This window comes from Mauremys reevesii, linkage group 1, assembly GCF_016161935.1.
Source record: "Mauremys reevesii isolate NIE-2019 linkage group 1, ASM1616193v1, whole genome shotgun sequence".
Classification (NCBI taxonomy): domain Eukaryota; kingdom Metazoa; phylum Chordata; order Testudines; family Geoemydidae; genus Mauremys; species Mauremys reevesii.
In genome coordinates this window covers 346150390-346168323 of record NC_052623.1, presented here as the reverse complement: position 1 = coordinate 346168323, position 17934 = coordinate 346150390, and the positions used below count along the sequence as shown (strand labels likewise).

Sequence of the window (17934 nt, the reverse complement as noted above, 5' to 3'; positions counted from 1 at the left end):
ACTCACTCAGACTTAATATAATTTGGTGTGTAATGAATACATCACCATAAACATAGCTGTCTTCACATAGCGCGTGTGTGGCCATTAAAATGGCGCATGAGTAATCGCTGAGTGTGAGAGACATGAGACTTGCATCCTCCAATTAGGATGACTCAGACTGTTCACTATTCAAGCATTGTCGCAGGAGGGGCCAGGGAAGGGATGGGGTCCTTTCACACTTGAGTCTGAGTCATTCATGGGTGGCAGGTATAGGCCTGGGGAGGCAAAGCCTTCCTTACGCCAAGCCCTGGCCCTGCCCATGCTGCACCCTCTTCCCCTATGCCAGTGCCCAAGTCAGCAGGAGCTCAATTCTGCTGCCAGCCGGAGCTAATGCTGAGGCCAGCTGGCTGGTGGCCTGGGTGCTGGGGGGCGGGGGTGGCCTGGTGCTAGGGTGTAGGGGAGGTGTGTTGGGCGCTGGGTGTGGCCTGGCGGTGGGGGAGGGGAGGTGTGGTGGGCACTTGGGGCTCCAGTGGAGGGGGGGGGGCAGCAGCAGGGCCTTGGGTACAAAGGGTGGGGCCATGTGGTTAGTCTCCCTGAAGGGGGGGTCTTGTGTGCCAGCGATGCAGTCACTGCCACTGAGAAGGCAATGACCCGGGCAACGTCTGCATCACAAAAGCACTGAGCATCCACAACAGCAGGTCTCAGGCTGGGCCCCCAAAATCAGTGGCAGCTCTTGGGAAACGAAACACAACAGGTGTTCGTATCGTCACCGGTCTGCTCTTCAGTGTCAAGAAGTGACATGGGCCACCCCTTGAACAACCTTCGTCTAAGTGGGCATCAGCATGCGATATGCTTCCATGATAGGGATGGAATCCTCTGCTGTCGTGGTGGTTCCTGTATGTAACAAGAAGAGGGGTTTTTTGTACCCAGCCCAGCAGGGATAACAAGCTGGGTATTGATGGAGGACTTCCACCAGTGTCATGCACCTCTCAGCTGGCCAAGCTCAGGAAGACATTAATGCCTTTTCTGTAGGCTGTGCTGTGTAGTTTTTGTGTGGTTTTTTATCCATGTGCAGTAGGAAAGGTTAATTCTAATGTGACAAGTCTCTTAAATATTAAACAGATGTTGTTAAATGGTTGGCATAGCAGATAAAGCAGCTAGCAACTAAGGAAAAGTTGCAGCTTCCTGCAGCTCCCATTGTCCGGGAACGGCAAACCATGGCCACTGGGAGCTGCGGGCGGCTGTGCAAATGTAAACAAACTGTCGGGTGGCCCGCCAGCAAATTATCATGATGGCCCGCAGGCTGCTCACCATGGCCTTAAGTGATGCTCTTCCTCCCAGGCAGCGCCGATTCCTTTTGTGGCCTTTAAGCAGGGCCGGCTTTAGGAAGTGCGGGGCCCAATTCGAACATTTTCGATGGGGCCCTGGCAGGAATGACTTTTTTTTTTTTTTTTTAAACTTTCATTTCTTAGCAACCAGTTCCCTATAAAAAGTTCTGATTTAAGGGATGTGCCTCTGTGTGTGTGTGTATATGTGTGTGTGTGTGTATATGTGTGTGTGTATGTATATATATTTTGTACCAATAGTTACCATGCGTCTGTATTTTCCCAGGAGGAATTTTTAAAATTTAGCCTGACATGTCTGGGAAAATATAGCTGTATGTTAACCCTGCCTAAAGTTCTTTTTTAAAAAGATGGGCCTGAACTAGAAATGAGCTCTGTTTCACATGTGTGGGTCCCCGCCACTCCCCAGAGGTGTGCTAGGGTGACTAGATGTCCCGATTTTTATAGGGACAGTCCTGATTTTTTGGGTCTTTCTTATATAGGATCCTATTCTTCCCCCCCCCCACACACACACCCGTCCTGATTTTTCGCTCTTGCTGTCTGGTCACCCTAGGGTGTGCACGTGTGGGTCCCAGCTGCTCCCTGCCCCTCTCATTGAAGCAGGTGTGCAGGGTTACTGCCCTGGGGGCTGGCTGGAGGTAGGATCTGGCTGCAGGCAGGGCAAGGGGTGCAGGGCTGGCTGGAGACAGGGGTGTGTGGAGTGGGCTGGCTGGCTTCAGGCAGGGGTTGGCTGGAGACGGGGCAGGGGGGTGCGGGGCTGGTACGGGCAGGGGGTGCAGGAAGGGGCTGGCTGGAGATGGGCTGGCTGGCGACAGGGCAGGGGGTGCAGCCCACCCTGTATGGTGAGTGCCTGCTCCTCTTCCTCCTCCTCCCTCCCCCACTGGGGTAGCAGCAGCTGCCTGGGGCTCCCCTGCTTCTACTGCCCTGGCCCTTTAACTAGCCGCAGGAGCCTTGGGGAAGTGGTTAGGCTCCAGCAGCTATTTAAAGGGCCGGGGCAGTAGAAGCAACGGGAGCCCTGGACTTTTTAAATAGCCCCCAGAGCCCCACAGCCCTACCCCAGGGCTCCAGCAGTGGGGCTCTGGTGGTAATTTAAAGGGCCTGAGGCTCCAGCCCCTGCTGGGAGCCCCAGGCCCTTTAAATTGCCCCCTGGGGAAGCTGGGCCACCCTGGTACAGCGCACCGGCTCTTACCTGTACGCTGTACAGGGGCTTGGGCGTGGGGCCCTCTGAGGGGCGAGGCCCGATTCAGGGGAATTGGCTGAATTGGCCTAAAGCTGGCCCTGCCTTTAAGAAGTTTAAGTGACTGGCTTGTCTTTGCTTCCTCACTTTGTCAATGAGGAAGCAAAGACAAATAGTACTGACCTTGTGGTGTTTGTAAAGGTGTAGAGATTTTTTGGGGGGAGGGGAGAGAGAGCAGTACTGACAGCATGCTAGACTTCCTTTATGGTCCATATTCACACACGATCAAAACATTTCATCACTACATCTTAACATCTCTCTACAATTATCAGTCACCCATGGCTGTTATCTAAAGATTGGGATGCCAACTGATACTACAAGGCAGACAGATCATTAAGTTCTTAGAAACCTTTAAACTTATCTTTTGTCTGTGGGACTTCAGAGGATAAGAAGTGAAAGTTTCGCTTGAGATTTCCCCCCCTCCCCAGCTGGTTACAAGGAAAGGGCCCTCCATATCTCTAGGTGTCTAAACTCCATCCAGCTGGCAGGTGCAACCTTTGGATGCAAGATCTGTATGGAACTCAAACACAGGGAAACAATAGCATGTGCAAACAGTTGAACTAACTAGCATACGCTGGCTGCTCAGAGCCAGTCTGGCTGACGTGGTAGCTAAACACAACTGCAAACTGCCTACACCAGTGCTGCAACTGTGAAACTGTACAACTGCTAGCCTTTGGGGGAGAGACTTAAATTCTCAGTGTATACAAGGCCCATGTGTAAGAACCAATTCTTGCCAGCAGTCTATTGTCATTTTAGCATATTAAGTAGAGGAAGGCTTGGAAATGTGGTGCAGCTGTCTGCATGTTAATACTTTGATCTAATCCGTTTAGATACAATGCGTTCTTTAAAGCACAGCATACTCTTATGTTGACAAGAAAAAGCTATTTTTAATGGTACCTTTTAGGGGGGATAGCTCTCAGTGTTTTGGCATTGGTCTGCAACTTGAGGAGAGAGTTGTTGAGGAGAGAGGCCTTAGATCTGGGGGGCAAGTTGGTCCTGCTAGTGAAGGGGAGGGGGCTGACTCATGAACCTTCAAGGTCCCTTCAGTTTCTAGGGAGATTGGGTATATCAATTATACCACCTTTTTTTATTACCGGTATCCATGCTGTGTGTTTGGAGTGGAATTTGCCTAACCAATAATGGACACTTAAGGGTTAGCATCACAAACCAAAATGTAAGTTTAATTGAAAAGTGATCTAGCCCATGTCCATTTATTTTAGAACTGTAAAAAGTCACATTCAAGGAAGGAAGTTTTACACACAGGTCTGAGCATGAAAAGTGACATTCTGCCAGTGTCTAAACATATCTCCTTGTCTGAGCAAAGGTTGCCATTCAGATCAGCTAAAACATTCTAAGTGGAGTGAAAGCTGAGTGCGCCTTCTCCATGCATGGAATCACTTGCATGGCTCTAAAAGGGTGGGGAAACTAAAATACTCCGTTCTTCTCAAGAATCTCCATTTCTAATCCCATGCTTTAAATTGGGGCTTCACTTGGGGCACGGGCTCCTGTTCTTGGTCGGCTCTTTTTACACAGCTGATGAAACAAATGCAGTTAAACCCAGGCTGAGCAGTTTAAGACTGTATATTTAAATTTCACTGGGGATAAAATAGGCCCTGGACTTTTTCAAGCATCAGTTTAGGCATCAGCAGTTTAAGACAAAAAGCAAAGGTTTGTGAGCTTAAGCAGCTAGGCCTCCTTTTTCAGTGCTTTAATTCTGTAATTTGTATTCATAGGAGGCAGGTGGAGTCCCCCTTTAGGGAGGTTAGCCCCCGGCTCTGCCCCTTTTATCTGCCCCCCCCCCCCACCCAGAGGAGCCCCAGGCTGGCCTCAGCCATGCTGTGCCTCCCCAGATCCCAAGCTGCCCTGGGTAAAAACCTCATGTCCCAAAGACGCTTTTGATATGCCCCATGAAGGTTCCGAGGTGGCTGAGGAGGGCGGTATTTGTTACTTAGCTTCCTGGATTCAGGAGTCCAGGGAGATTACTAATGAACCTGGTAAGCTGCTTAGCACATAGCACCTCCTCGGCCACCCTGGAACCTTCATGGGGCATCATAAAGCAAAAACTTCCCCCCGCCAAACCCTGCAACGGGGTCCAGTGGTAGCACCGGGGGGGCAGAGCCTCTCCTGGCCTATTATACCTGCTGCCCATGATTGTACTGTTTCTAAATCCAGCTGTGAGTAACTGAAGTTATGTCTAGGTGGGAATAGCATATCAGTGCAGTAGTGTCACTTACAGAAACCATACAGTGCGTGCTCGAGCATGTCTCGGGTGAGTTGTGCTGGCACTGAATTATGGTATTGAGATTGTACTAGTGTCTCAAATGCAAGTGAGAGCTACTGGGAGGTCCTCCTTCCTGTGCTGATTACCCTGTGTGCTGTTGAATGCCTACTGCTCTTGGGCACTGTGTGTAGCCTTCATACATAAACAAATGCAATGGACCCTATTGTGTCCTGTTAGTTTGGTTCTAGGTTGGGTTAGACTCTTCCAGTTAAGCCTGTGTTAGCTCCTATTTTTGGAAATAGGTTTTGACCAAATGCTCACGTTGCCCACCCTCCTGGCACTCAGGGGCTGGGCTCCGTGCCACCTGGGTGGGGGGGCTGCGCTGCCTGCCCGCTCACCTGCTGTTCTGGGGCTCAGATTGGCGGCCGCGCTGCCCACCCAGTGCTCCAGGGATGGAGCGGGGGGACACTCAGGCAGCCTGGGCCTGGTGGAGGGCAGGGCACTCTGGGCTCTAGCAGGGGCGGGCCAGCCAGGGGTTATCCTCCCCAAGCTCATGGTTCACTCAGCGCCCATGGCAGACGTGCTACCTAAATAATGACCAGTGCACTGTGGGATGGCAGCAGGACAAGGACTGTTTGCAGTGTTGTGCTGTTTTTCCCCGTGGTAGCTGTTGGCACTGCCATCACACAGACTAACGCCTCCTTGCTCAGAACAAACCAACTCTAATCAGGAATGCATGGCTGCCTCTGGCACTGGGTAATGAGCAGCTGCATTCCTCCCCATTCCTATTCTTGCATCAAGTTGTTTGAAGCAATACCATACATGCCAATCTCAGGCCTTCCCTTTGCACAAGTACCCACTTAACCTTATCTGCACCCAAGCTCCTCCAACTTCTCCATTAAACCAAGGAAGTTACACAGCAATAAGGTTTTAGAAATTAAGGGTGTTAGTCAGGAATTGCAGACTTGAGTCTACTACAACTATTCCCTTGTTCATATGAATTTACAGTGGATTGATCCCAACAAAACCCCATTAACTCTTGACTCCACCCTGCTGAATGTAGGGAGTATGTTACACAGGATTAAGTGGAACTATAGTGTCATTACAGGACCAGTCTATTGAGATGATCCTTAAATCATTGAATTTTTCCAATGTTTCTGTTTATAAAATACCTGTCTATGGCCCTATATGTAGAATGAGAATCTCTTCATGCAATCATACGTGCAAATGACTAATTCTACTAAGAGTTAATGCTAAGCAATAAAAGTGAAAATAAAAGGTGCTTCAGAACAAGAATGATTAAAGTCCCTTATATTAAAGGGCCAGTAGATCACACCTTTACTACCCAATTTAAAGCACAGGGGTTGCACAAGTCACTGTGGGCCTTCTTTGACCTCAAACTCTTTGGTCTTTTCTGGTGTCAGTAACTGACATTGAGTCTCTCAGATCCAGTGCTGTGATTGCAGGGATGGCTTTCAACATTGTTACTTAAGTGTACTTAAATTTTGAACAGAAATCAAGCACAATAAACACAGAATTTTACACACACCCGCAATCCATTTACAGCACTAAACTTTACTTTCTTAAACTTACAATGTAGCAATTTCCAGATTTAATAAAATCCTGGGATATGCAATAGTGGGTCCATGGCTGTAATATATTCTCCAGTCCTTAATATTAAAGTAACTTTTCTGGACAGGGTAGAAGAGAATTTGCTCACTGGAACACAAACTTTCCTTTACAAAAAATATTCCAGTAGCACGCACACTGCTCATGCCAGACAGGGCAAATGCGCATTGTTCTAATACCTTAGATGCCAACTGAACATACCTAGCTTTTTTTGCTTTATAATCCAAATTTCTTCCCTCACAGGCATTTAAGACTCTAAATATTTCAGTTTTCAAACTTCAGCTGTTCTTTGACAGTAGCTTTTTCTTAGAGCAAGAAAACCCACTCCCTCCCCCATCCCCCTCTGCTTTCCAGTATCACAAGATGTTGCAGGGATTCTACTTAAACTTTCCAAAAACAAATTATTTTTCAGGCAGCAAGAGAACCTGGAAAATAAGCCCCAAAAGAGGTGACTGTTTCCACATATGGACTATGTGGAAAATAGGCTTATAATGGAAACAGGTTTTGTAACCTTAGTTCTAGTTGGCACGCCAGCACCTACTGTAATAAAATTCCTCCCCTTTTTCTGAAGCTTTCAGTGTAATTTGAAGAATGCAGAAGAGCATTTTATAAGACAGTCGTGCTCTTAGAGCAGTGATCGCTTGTAATTCCTCAAATTACACCATGGAAGTACAAAGACAGCTAATGTAAGCAATAACCATTCACAAGCTGTCACTGCTCTGAGAGCATTGTTGTTCCACAGTCAGGGGCAGCTCTAGGGATTTTGCGTGCTGGGGCCTGGAGCCGCCCCTGTCCACAGTACTGACATACACATATTATCACCATAGTATCTGAGCCGCTTGAACACCAATGGATTTATTCTCATGATACCTCTGTGGCAGGGAAATATCCCCATTTTACAGATGGGGAAACTTGAGGCATAGCGTGCCTGTGGCAGGGCTGGAATCTGGACTTTAAGGGTCTCCTGGACCCCATCTCAGTGCCCTAACCAAAAGACCATTGTTCTTCCGTAGCTGCTTTCTCATCACTCCCATGAGAGACTGACTGCTTGGGTGACCATTGCAGAGAGAAGCTTTTGGTTGAGGGAAGAAAGTAATGGCTGTGAACATAGACTTGTGCCTGATGATACTGGGGGAGGCACAATGTGAAGGGAGGGCCATGTGACTGCTCCACTTGTTGCCTCTGGGTGGCACCTTCTAGCCCCACCTCCTTGGGCCAGGGCAGCCAGTCCTGCCGGCTGCTGGGAGGCTGGGGCCACAGGACCGGGAGCGTGTGCCTCTGGGCTGGCCTCGGCCCGACTCACAGCATCAGTGTCTCTGGAGTTCCCTCGCGCTCATGGACACCGCAGCAGGGGGAGGGGCATGGGCAAGGCTCCTGCCTCCAGCTGAACAGAGGGACCTTGCTCCCAGCGCCTTTCCCAGTGACCCTCCCACCCTGGGCCTGGCCCAGGGCTGCTGCTGGGCCCCTCTGTCCTCCTCCGGCTGCACCTCTCCCCCTCCCCCTCCCCCAGCACTTCCAGCTCCCTGGGCCTGGGTGGCCGGGCCGGGGCGGAGCCGCTTCTCAGGCTGGCTCATTGTGCTCGGTACCACTCGCTGGGCGGCAGTAGCTAGGTTGACGGAAGAACTGTCTACAGTGGGGATTAGATTCGTTTAACCAGGTCACTCAGGGTGTGGAATTTTCATACCCCTGAGGTATGTAGTTGAGTTGTCTTAACATTTTAGTGTGGACCTGGCCTCTGTCAAAAACAAACCAATGTTCATATGCTAAGGCCTCAATCCTGCATTGCAGGGTTAACATACTGCACAGTGAGGGCTATTTCTCTGTTCAGTCCCCCCCCCCCCCAACCAGGTATTTCAGCTCAGTAGATTTGGGGGGGGGGGGGGAAGGCCATAGGGGATTTTGTTATTAAATGGGAGACTTTTTTTCTATCTTATTTTAAACTGTAGCTGAAAAATGTTGCTCAAACTTTAAAACCCAATCCTGCCATAAGGCAGAAACCACCCTCTGAAAACTTCAGCCCAAGAAATCGGTGCTTTAGACAAGCAACTAAAAATGGGGCTAGGATGGAAACACTTAACTACAGTGTGATGCAGGCAGGCCAGGTGCCAACTCTTGCCAAGGTTGTGGGCATTAGCGAAGAACAGACAAACTCATAGCTGGAGACCAGACCAGTTCACTTGTGTTAATGTTGCTGAATAGGAATTAGTCTTAAGAATGTGTTTAGACTCTAATTCATGGAGCAATTTACAAACAGTCTACAATCTTATTTATGATTGTATTCCATGCTATAAGGAAATACGTAAGTGTTGCTTTATAACTTTTTGAAAATGTCTGCTCTGAACTTATGAACTCAGATGGGAAGTGTATGGGGTTGGGGTTTTTTCCACCTTCCATCCAGAAGCAATAGCAAAATCAGATGGGCCATCAAGGAACATCGCAATACAAAGGATTGGTTAATGGCCCCGTCACACCTTGGAAATGCTGTGTGCAAGGAAGCTCATTCTTTATGGACTTGAAAGCTGAATGAAGGCAATAAAACAAGGACATAGGAAAATTGTCCTTCTCTTTGCTGTTTGAATGGTCACGGGGCCAGAGACCCCAAACTAAAGCCAGAGATCCCCAGGGGTCACCACGTGGGTCTGCCTTGAAAGATATTTTTGAATTGACAGATTACTACAACTCTGTCATTCCTAGGAGTGAGTTAGCAAACATACAGTGAGTTGCATGCTTTAACCTGTAAAGATTTATTAACTATGAAAAATAAATGTTTTATTTAGATACCTGTAGCCAAACCTATAATAAGCTATTATCTTTGGTGTAAGATCTAGCATAGGTGCCAACTTCCCCTTTCCTGTGGGTGCCTGACCACCCCGTCCCCATTCCAACCCCTTCCCCCAAAGTCTCCGCCTCCTCCCCTGAGCACACCACGTTCCTGCTCCTCCCCGTCCCTCCGAGAGCTTGCTAACGCTGCCAAACAGCTGTTTGGCGGTGGCTGGGCAGGAAACGCTGGGAGGTAGGTGGAGGAGTGGGGACATGGTGCACTCACGGGAGGAGGTTGGGTGGGGGGAGCTTGGCTGCCAGTGGGTGCAGAGCACCCACTAACTTTTCCCCATGGATGCTCCAACCCCGGAGCACCCATGGAGTCGGCGCCTATGAGATCTAGGGTACCAATTGATCTGGAGTAAGTGACTGGTCTCTTGGAACTAGAAGCAACCTGAATATGGCATACATTTTTTTTTGGTGTAAGTTACCATTTATAACTAAGTCCAGCTTGCCTGGGTGGCAAGATAGACTGGAGGGTATAAGGGGACTGTCTGTGACACCCTGGTAAGACTGTTGTAATGATCCAGGAGTTCATGTTTGTTACTGGCTCAGTGAAATCTAATTATAGGACATACCACCAGTTTGGGGTGCCTGCCCTCTTTTCGATAGTCCATCCGGAGGTCGGCACTCATGGTTGTGAGCCACTCCAGACAGCGTGACACACAGCAGTTGCTGTCACTAGATCAATTCACCCTGTCTGTCAGGAGTGCACTTCAGGTTACACAATTAATGTGTGGTGTACGGGTGCCAGAACCCCAGTGCTTTGCTCATACCCATCTGGCAACCTTTACTCTGCCAGCAATACATCTGGCTCTCAGGGAATGCAGCAACATCACATACTACTTGTGTTGGCAAAAATGACCCAAGACGTCTCTTGTGTTTGTTAGAAAACTTCCAGAGATTGTAGTTTAACCAATACCAACCAGGCTGGTTTACAAGTGGGTTTTTTGCTCTGAAGACCCAAAGATGTTCTTCGAAGCTGAAATGTAAAGCCGGGGGAGGGGGGGGAGTTCCATTGGCTGCTTGGGATTATAAAGCTAATTGTGAACCCTAAAGCATTTACCTTCACGCCCACATGGTGGTTATTTAAATTGCAGACCCACCCACACTACTGAGCAGGGGCGGCTCCAGGCACCAGCACTCCAAGCGCGCGTGCCCGGGGCGGCAAGCCACGGGGGGCGCTCTGCTGGTCGCCGCCAGGGCGGTAGGCAGGCTCCCTTTGGCAGCTTGCCTGTGGCGGGTCAGCCAAAGCCGCGGGACCAGCAGACCCTCCGTGCTTGGGGCGGCAAAATGTCTAGAGCTGCCCCTGCTACTGAGTGCTTAAATCTTACTGCCAATCACCTAATGCTTTTCATCTATAGACTAGTGTTCTGCGAAGGTAGGTCAGCAGCATTGTCCCCATTTTAATGACTGGAGCAGAGAGGCAAAAGCTTTGCCTGCACCACAATTTTAGCCACGGATATATCTGCAGCAGTGCACACTTTTGTCAAACGCTTCTTTACCCCCAGCACAGCTTACTATGGGTTGGCACGAGTCACGTTGCCTTGGTGTAAACTGCTTTTCCTCTAGGGTTTTGCACCAGTAGAGCTACACGTGTCTGGCTTGTCAGGCCAGGCAACATGTTAAAAGCAGAGATGGAAATGGAACTTGTATCTTGACTCTCTGCCTGGTTCCCCATTTGCAGCCAGCAGCTGCTAGCCATTCTCACGGTTACACACTGAGAGAAGTGTAGTCTAGAAAAGGAAGCAAACTGCCACTTGCCTCTCATTGCTACTAGAACAGGTGCTTTGCACACAGTCTGCAAAGCCGTTGAGAAATGTCTTTCCTGTGCCTATTATCTCATAACGCTCCTTACTAGTCACTATTTGTCATCCTTCTACTTGTGGAAAAGAGAGTGCTTCCCACGAGGTAGGAGTGTGAGAAGGGTTCAAGCATTGCTGCTCGTAGAAGTGTTCTTGGGATCAGGTTAGCCTTCTCTGATTCACAGCTCTCAACTAAGTGACTTCTTGGATCAGCCAGGCTATTTCCCCACTCATGCAGGATTATTCCCTACTGGACAAAACCTGCTTTGCTGGTCCCTCTACTGTCAGGAAGCATTTCCTGATATTCTAAATTTCCCTATTTCTTAATGATTTTTTTATTAAATTCCCCTTCATCCTTGTTAACAATTTGTAGATAGTTGGTTTATGAAGGGTATGTCTCTGCACATCGCTGTACCCCCATCTTCTTGTTTTTTCCCCCAACTCGATACAGTGACCAAAATGACTATTTTGGAAGCCCAATATGACATGAAAAAGGGGCAGGTACTTAGCTCTTCTGAAAATCAAGCACTTTAGTCTGTCTTGCATGAGACGCTCAAGCACTGAACATTTGTGAAAACACAAGCCACTACTCTATAGTATCCATTCTCAACCAGAGCAAGTGAGATTTATTTTTTTAATATGCTCTGCTAAAATAGGGTATAACAGCAGTGGCTATGTCATCCTTTTGTTTTTAATAACTTTGAAGTTCTGTCAAAAAAGCAAAGTCTTTCCAGTCAAGACTTATGCTCTATCAACCCATATTGCCTAAATATACTCATAGTGTTTGTTATAGCTATTTAGACTTTTTTTTTCCCCCTTAGTATGTCAGTTTATTAAGGTTGGAAGTTTCTGATAAGATAGTAATTGTTAGGATTGTGCTCTTTTTCTTTAAAACAGGTGCTGCATTTGTGTTCTATTATTCAGTTAGCCAGTCTTTGCAAAATCCTAGACAACTAGCATTTGTTGTTGTCTTCACTTTAAGACTCTTTTTTTTCTCTAACTGTAGGATGATGAAAGTCTCCAATACCTAACCCATGAGGAGAAGGATGTTCTCCTGTTTTTTGAAGAAACCATTGATTCTTTAGAAGATGACTTGGAAGAACAGGTCCTACATGACAGCAGTATCCACTGTCACTCCCCAAGATCAACGGATGAAAATGCTTCCAGCCATTCAGAATCTGAAGAGATCATTGACTTGGTGCAATCAGCCCCTGAAAACAGTGATCACAAGTGTACTCCGAACAGAGAAGTAGCACCAGGTAAAGTGACAGCTTCTAGTGTATGTACATTGAAGCAAATCTGTTACTCAGGATACAGAAGTTCTAAGACATACCTCTTGTTCTGAATTTGTTGAATCATACTTTTAAAAAGCAGATTTTTCACCATGGCCCTCCCTGTTGTAGGGGAAGTTTGTGTGCCAGTACCAACCAAGGTGATTCATGGAGTGCAACATATAGGGTCCTGTGCCCCCCAGATTGCTTGGTCACATGGTGCAGCTTGGCCTTCCTTCCTGGAAGGCAGCTGAGCCAGCAGGAGAGACAGAGGCAGGAGAATCAGCTGGAAGCTGCAGGGCAGGACCTCTGCTATCCAGGAGGAGGGAGGGGCACACTATATTCCAAGAGTGGGGACTCCTTGATGGGTGTGACTCGAGCTGTTCCGGGGTTGTGTCCCCACCACTCTCAGCAGGCCCAGGTGGTCTCCGAGTACCACCCACGTGGCTTAGTAACTCCACATTATTAGTTTCCTTAATTTAGTTGTTCAGGTGCTGAATTATGACTATTGTTCCTCTCTTGTGCCCCCCACCCCCAAAAAAAAAACCCCAACAAAAAACACCAGGGCACTAACAAAATAAGTGTAATGAAGTTGCTTCAATGAGCAATAGGAGTGAAATCCATGACAATGACTGTAACAAGTGTATTTGTTCATGCACCTGTTCCTTTATCCACCTCTAGCCCACACTTCTGTGGACAGCCATCTTGTGAATCAATGGTAGTGGAGCCACCGTGAGGGATTAGAGGAATGTGGTGGGGTTTGGTCAGTGAAGTCACATGGGTCGGTGGTGCCCATGGAGGGTGGCCTCCTGATCCCTACACACAGCCAGTTTCTCCAGACTCTCTGCAGAAGAGGAGGACTTGCCCATTAGCAAATGCGCTACTTGGGTTTTAAACATGTTTCTTTCCCCTCTGGTCACAGAGGGCACAAACGCAAGAAATAGAGGAAAAGGAGAAGACTGCTGAAACACTGTATGTACATCAGGCAGATATGGGAATACTGGATTAGCAGAAGGAAGGATTGTATCAAACCCATCACAGACAGTGTCTAAGCAGAGGCATTAGTTTGTTGCCGGAGGAGACATTAAGCTACTCAAGTTCCAACTTCTTATTCAAGTGAAAAGTTGGGGGCAAGGGGCGTTGTGGTGGGAGAGGCCAATCCTAGTGAAAGGAAGCCTTGTGTTCTACTCTGTGCAGGGACCTAATGAGATTCCATTTGTTTTTTTAAGTGTCAGAGGCTGCCAGGAGAACAGATGGTCCTATGCCAGAGGGCAATGAGCTTCCTGAGAAGATTCCACCTCCCGATGCTCCCCCAAGCCACCCTTCAGCTCCTCCACTGATGAGCGATGAGAAAGTTCTTGCTCCATACCCCGTGCCGCACCCCAAGCTTCATCATGCCATCCCTACTCCACTTATCTTGGCTCAGAAAATGTCCGAGAAGCAAGATGAGACAAGGACATGCTCTCCCACTTCCCCCAAGGAGGGGAAGCCTGTGGAGAGGAGAGAAGCCTCAGTGCAGAATGGAGACTGTTTCCCAGCCCTTAAGCACCCTCCACTGCCTGCACCCAAATCCTACCGGTTTCCAAGTAATATCAATATAACCAATGCAGGTGGGAAGGAATTCAACCAAACTATCTCTAAGGCAGCAGTCAATGTGCAGGTGCGCAAGGCCCAGGTACTGGCCAACATGAACGGAGCAGCCTTTGGGACAGCTGAAATAGAAGAGAGGTGGCAGAAGAATGAGGTCTTGGTTCGCAGCAGAAGCTCCTCCTTAAGAGATCTAACTTCTGAGCAAACACGATACGACGCTCTGACGAAACTAGGTCTGGCGAAGGGAAGGCCAAGTCTGATCCAACAATATCGTGCCCCAAACACACACAAGATACAGGACTTGCAGGAAGAACAGGGAGAGACTGTTCCTAATGGGTATCAAAATATCCACGCAACCTTAAAATGCGATCCCAGCCCTTTCCTTCCTATGGGCAAGACCGTGAAGATCAAACCAGACACAGCTCTCACCAGGGACAAGGTTGCTCGACAGAATGTTGCCAAAAGCTTTTATGACCATGGGCAGCCTGACTTAAATCTGGAGATGAGAAAGAGGTCAGGCTCACTGCCTAGACCTTCGGGATTTCGACCCCAGGGGATAACAGTACAGTTTTCCGGCCGAGGCTCAACGGAAGAAGCCAGGAAAGAGGCTCTTCGGAAACTGGGGCTGCTGAAAGAGACGATGTGAAAATCTGACAAGACCATCCTGACACCTGGGGGAAAGCAAATGGATTGGCTTTGTGTTTGGAGCAGTCAAACAGGAACAGGTTTAAAAGGAAACTGGGAGAACAAGGGGCAGTTCTCTGCTCCTGCAACCCCAGTAGGTACTAAATATTGTACAATCGCAGGGACTTGCTGTCTTCACACCAAGAGTCGCACCCCAGAGAGTCTGCAGTGGGTTCACCACTACATCCCACTAAGTTACCCATCTGATGTTCAGTGACTTGTGCAGTCTTTCTTTCTAAAGTCCTGGCTGTAGCAGAGGGCATTGGATTAATGAAGTGTTCTGTGCAGTATTTTTTTATTGTACGTAGATAACAAATCAAATGGAGGATTTTCCTTATGTTGTACCATTCTGAAGCCAAAAAAGAGTTATCTATGTGTGTGTGTGTGTGTGTGATATAACTGAAGTCTTCAACCTATCTCACAAAATTCCATGACTTTTCTTTCCTATGATATTTTATTACCCAGCTCTGCCTTCATCGATACATAACAGGTGTTGGAATCTTCCTTCTCCTCACTCTGCCCAAAATCTCAGCTCAAGCATGTCTCTGACTTGTGCCTCCGTACAGAGGGTGGTTTCCTGTTTGGCCTTCTCTCGGACATAGAGGCCCAGGCTTGGAATGGGTAACTGAATTGTTCTGCCACTTAATTTGAACGTCACTTCTCCTCCTAAGCAGTTGCTTCTCGAGCATCTAGCGATTTACTGGGTGTACAGTGAAAGGTACCAGCTAGCTCTCTAGGATACATGCAGTGTGTTCATCGTGTTCCTCTGACAACCAAAGAGTAACTTGACAATCAGGAAGCTAAACCTTTATATACCATAAATGATGACCAGAGAAGCCATAGGAACAAGTTAACTTTGTACTCAGAGCCTTCTGTTTAATGTCTTATTTTAAACAAGAGTTCAGTGGAGGAAACCTCATTGTTCTGAAACAGTAGTTCAACTCCACTGAGCAGCTGTGGCTCAGTACTGTTGTTTTTATTAACTGACCACTTTTTTTTTCCTGAGTCTTTCCTGTGCTCATCCCTATAGTGTGTTGAGAGCCCTAATTCCCAATTCAGAGATGTACCTTTCTTGGCAAAAAATCAGCCTATCCTGCTAATGCACCACCAAAGTTATAACCAGAATCCTTGTACATTAAACAGAATTAAAGGCACTTGTATTTACCAACACATGGAGACTTCCAAAACTCTGTCCAGTTGCCACTTTCCTGTGCCCAGCAGATAGAGTTTAAAGGCGGTGTGAAAATATTTATTTTTAAATGTTAGAAGGGATTTATGTCCCATATGGCAAAGTTACTCTTCCTAAACAAAATACCGGTAACTCATTTTCTCCTTCCATACGTATCCCAAAATACTTTAAGAATAGAAGCTAGTTTGGAATCTAATGACAAAGTATCTGACTCTATTTACTCATCTTTATTTTTGTACATTTGTAAGAGGCCCAAAACTTTTAATTTCTCCTAAAGGGGAACATAAACCCAGTCTCCCTCTCTCACACTTTTATGTAGCCTGTAGCGTGCTTTTTTTTTTTTTTTTTAATGGCGGAGTTATAAATCTTGGAAAATAAGAGGAGTGGTTACAATAGAGACTAACACACCCTCTATTATAAAAGTTCTGACAACTGTGATAAATATGTTTCTGTATTTCCTTGATAGAAAGTGTTGCTTAAAACTTTGAGTAGAATTTATAAATGAAGCTTTTGTGAAGGAAAATCTTTTCAGAATCGTTTACCTGCCTCATAAGTTATAAAATCCTTTTTTTAAAATTAGTATTTAATCAGTTTTTATAATTGTATATGTTATGGAATCTGGCTAGTTTTATTATTTAAATGAGGGATTATTTCTTCAGACTTTTAATACTTTGATTTGAAAGATCATGTTCCCTGTTGTAACAGATGTATGTAAGTAATTTTTTAAATAGACTGACTATTCTTCAAGCAAGCAAAGCACTTAGGCACGTGCTTAGTTCAATACGTGACTAGTTACGTGGTGAACTTTCAGCATGTATTTAAGTGCTTTGCAGGATCTGAGAATCTGGTCCCAATTCAGGACGGTATTTAAGCATGTGCTTGTGACTTAAATAAGTGCTTAAGTGCTGCCCTGAATATGAGCCTAAGTGAGGGTAATTCATTAAACCTATAATCTTAACCATTTTTTATTTCAAATCAAATTTAAGTGTTCCACAGTTTTTATACATCAAACTTTTGAATCCTAGTAAAGAAACACTACAAATGCCAAACCTGTATAAAGCATCTTCACATTTTATCACGTTTCTCTCAACAGTAACAAGTATTGATCTTGTGCTTAAATTTTTTTACAGGTGAGATCACCCTCTTAATTTAAAAAAGCATTTTGCTTTATCCAAGTATTTCTCTGAGTGAAGCTGAATTTCAGTAGATTAGTAAAATCATAACATTTTAAAAGTGAATAAGGTTTTTAATATCTTGAAGGTATAAGAGATCCCAAAATCTTGTGTTACCTTGTCCTTTCATTGTTCAATTAGGGTGGAATCCTCAGCTGGTGTGAATTGGCATAATTCTAAAAATACACCAGCTGAGGGTGTGTGGGCCAGTGTATTTATTTTGGTATGCTAACATACCTATTACCCCATTGATAAAACCTCTCCAGTGTGCCTAAAACTGTAGAAAGTAAAGCCATGTACTATATGTGAAGTTATTATAGCTGCTAATGAAATAACTTGTATATTAATGCAAACTATGTTGTGTATCATGTTACTGTGTATGTAAATGTTGGGGTTTTATTTTAAGGTGGTAGTTTGTCTTACATAAATATCTGTTCTGAAAACCATAATGAATCAGCTGATTAAACTAACTAGGATAAAACCCAATGAACAGTAGTGGATGGAAAGTGGATTTTTTTTTCTTTCAAACTCTTCATCATCCAGCAGCACCTGACTCCTTTCTTTCTAAGATGAAATGACTGAGGCCATGTCTATCCTACAGGAGCTACGTCACAGCTGCAGCTCTGCCACCTGTGCCGGGGGTGCATCCTAAAGCAGTGGAAGGCATTTCTTTGTCACTGAAGTTAATCCATCTCTCCATGTGGTGGTAGTTAGGTTGACAGAGGAATTCTTCTGTTGACTTAGCTGTAACTACCACAGGGGTAAGGAGCTAGGTTGATCTAAATTTTAAGTGCAGTGGGGGAGACGTGGAGGGGCCTCCAGGATCATGTGCCCCCTCACCCCTAGATTTGCTTCTTGGCTTGTACTGAGCATGGGGCTGAAGCCAGCTGCCCCCACTATGCTGCTCCACAATCGGCAGGCACGGGTCGTGTCCTTAAACTGCTGACATGAATTAAGCTTTCCCTGTCTCATCCCAATTCTAGTACTCAGAGAT

At 46.5% G+C, this 17934-nt stretch overlaps 1 protein-coding gene across 3 annotated transcripts in view; it reads left to right on the top strand.

The window, feature by feature from the left end:
* Positions 1-17345, top strand: part of PROSER2 (proline and serine rich 2) — a 32229-nt gene extending 14884 nt beyond the window's left edge. For 2 of the 3 annotated variants that reach the window (XM_039520757.1, XM_039520756.1), the window contains exons 3-4: positions 12041-12293; positions 13535-14541. In XM_039520757.1, coding sequence (XP_039376691.1) covers positions 12041-12293; positions 13535-14541 — 1260 coding nt within the window. Of the gene's footprint in view, positions 1-12040; positions 12294-13534 lie in introns of all 3 variants that reach the window. The other variant, XM_039520758.1, reaches the window with a different exon arrangement.
* Positions 17346-17934: the final 589 nt, after the last annotated feature.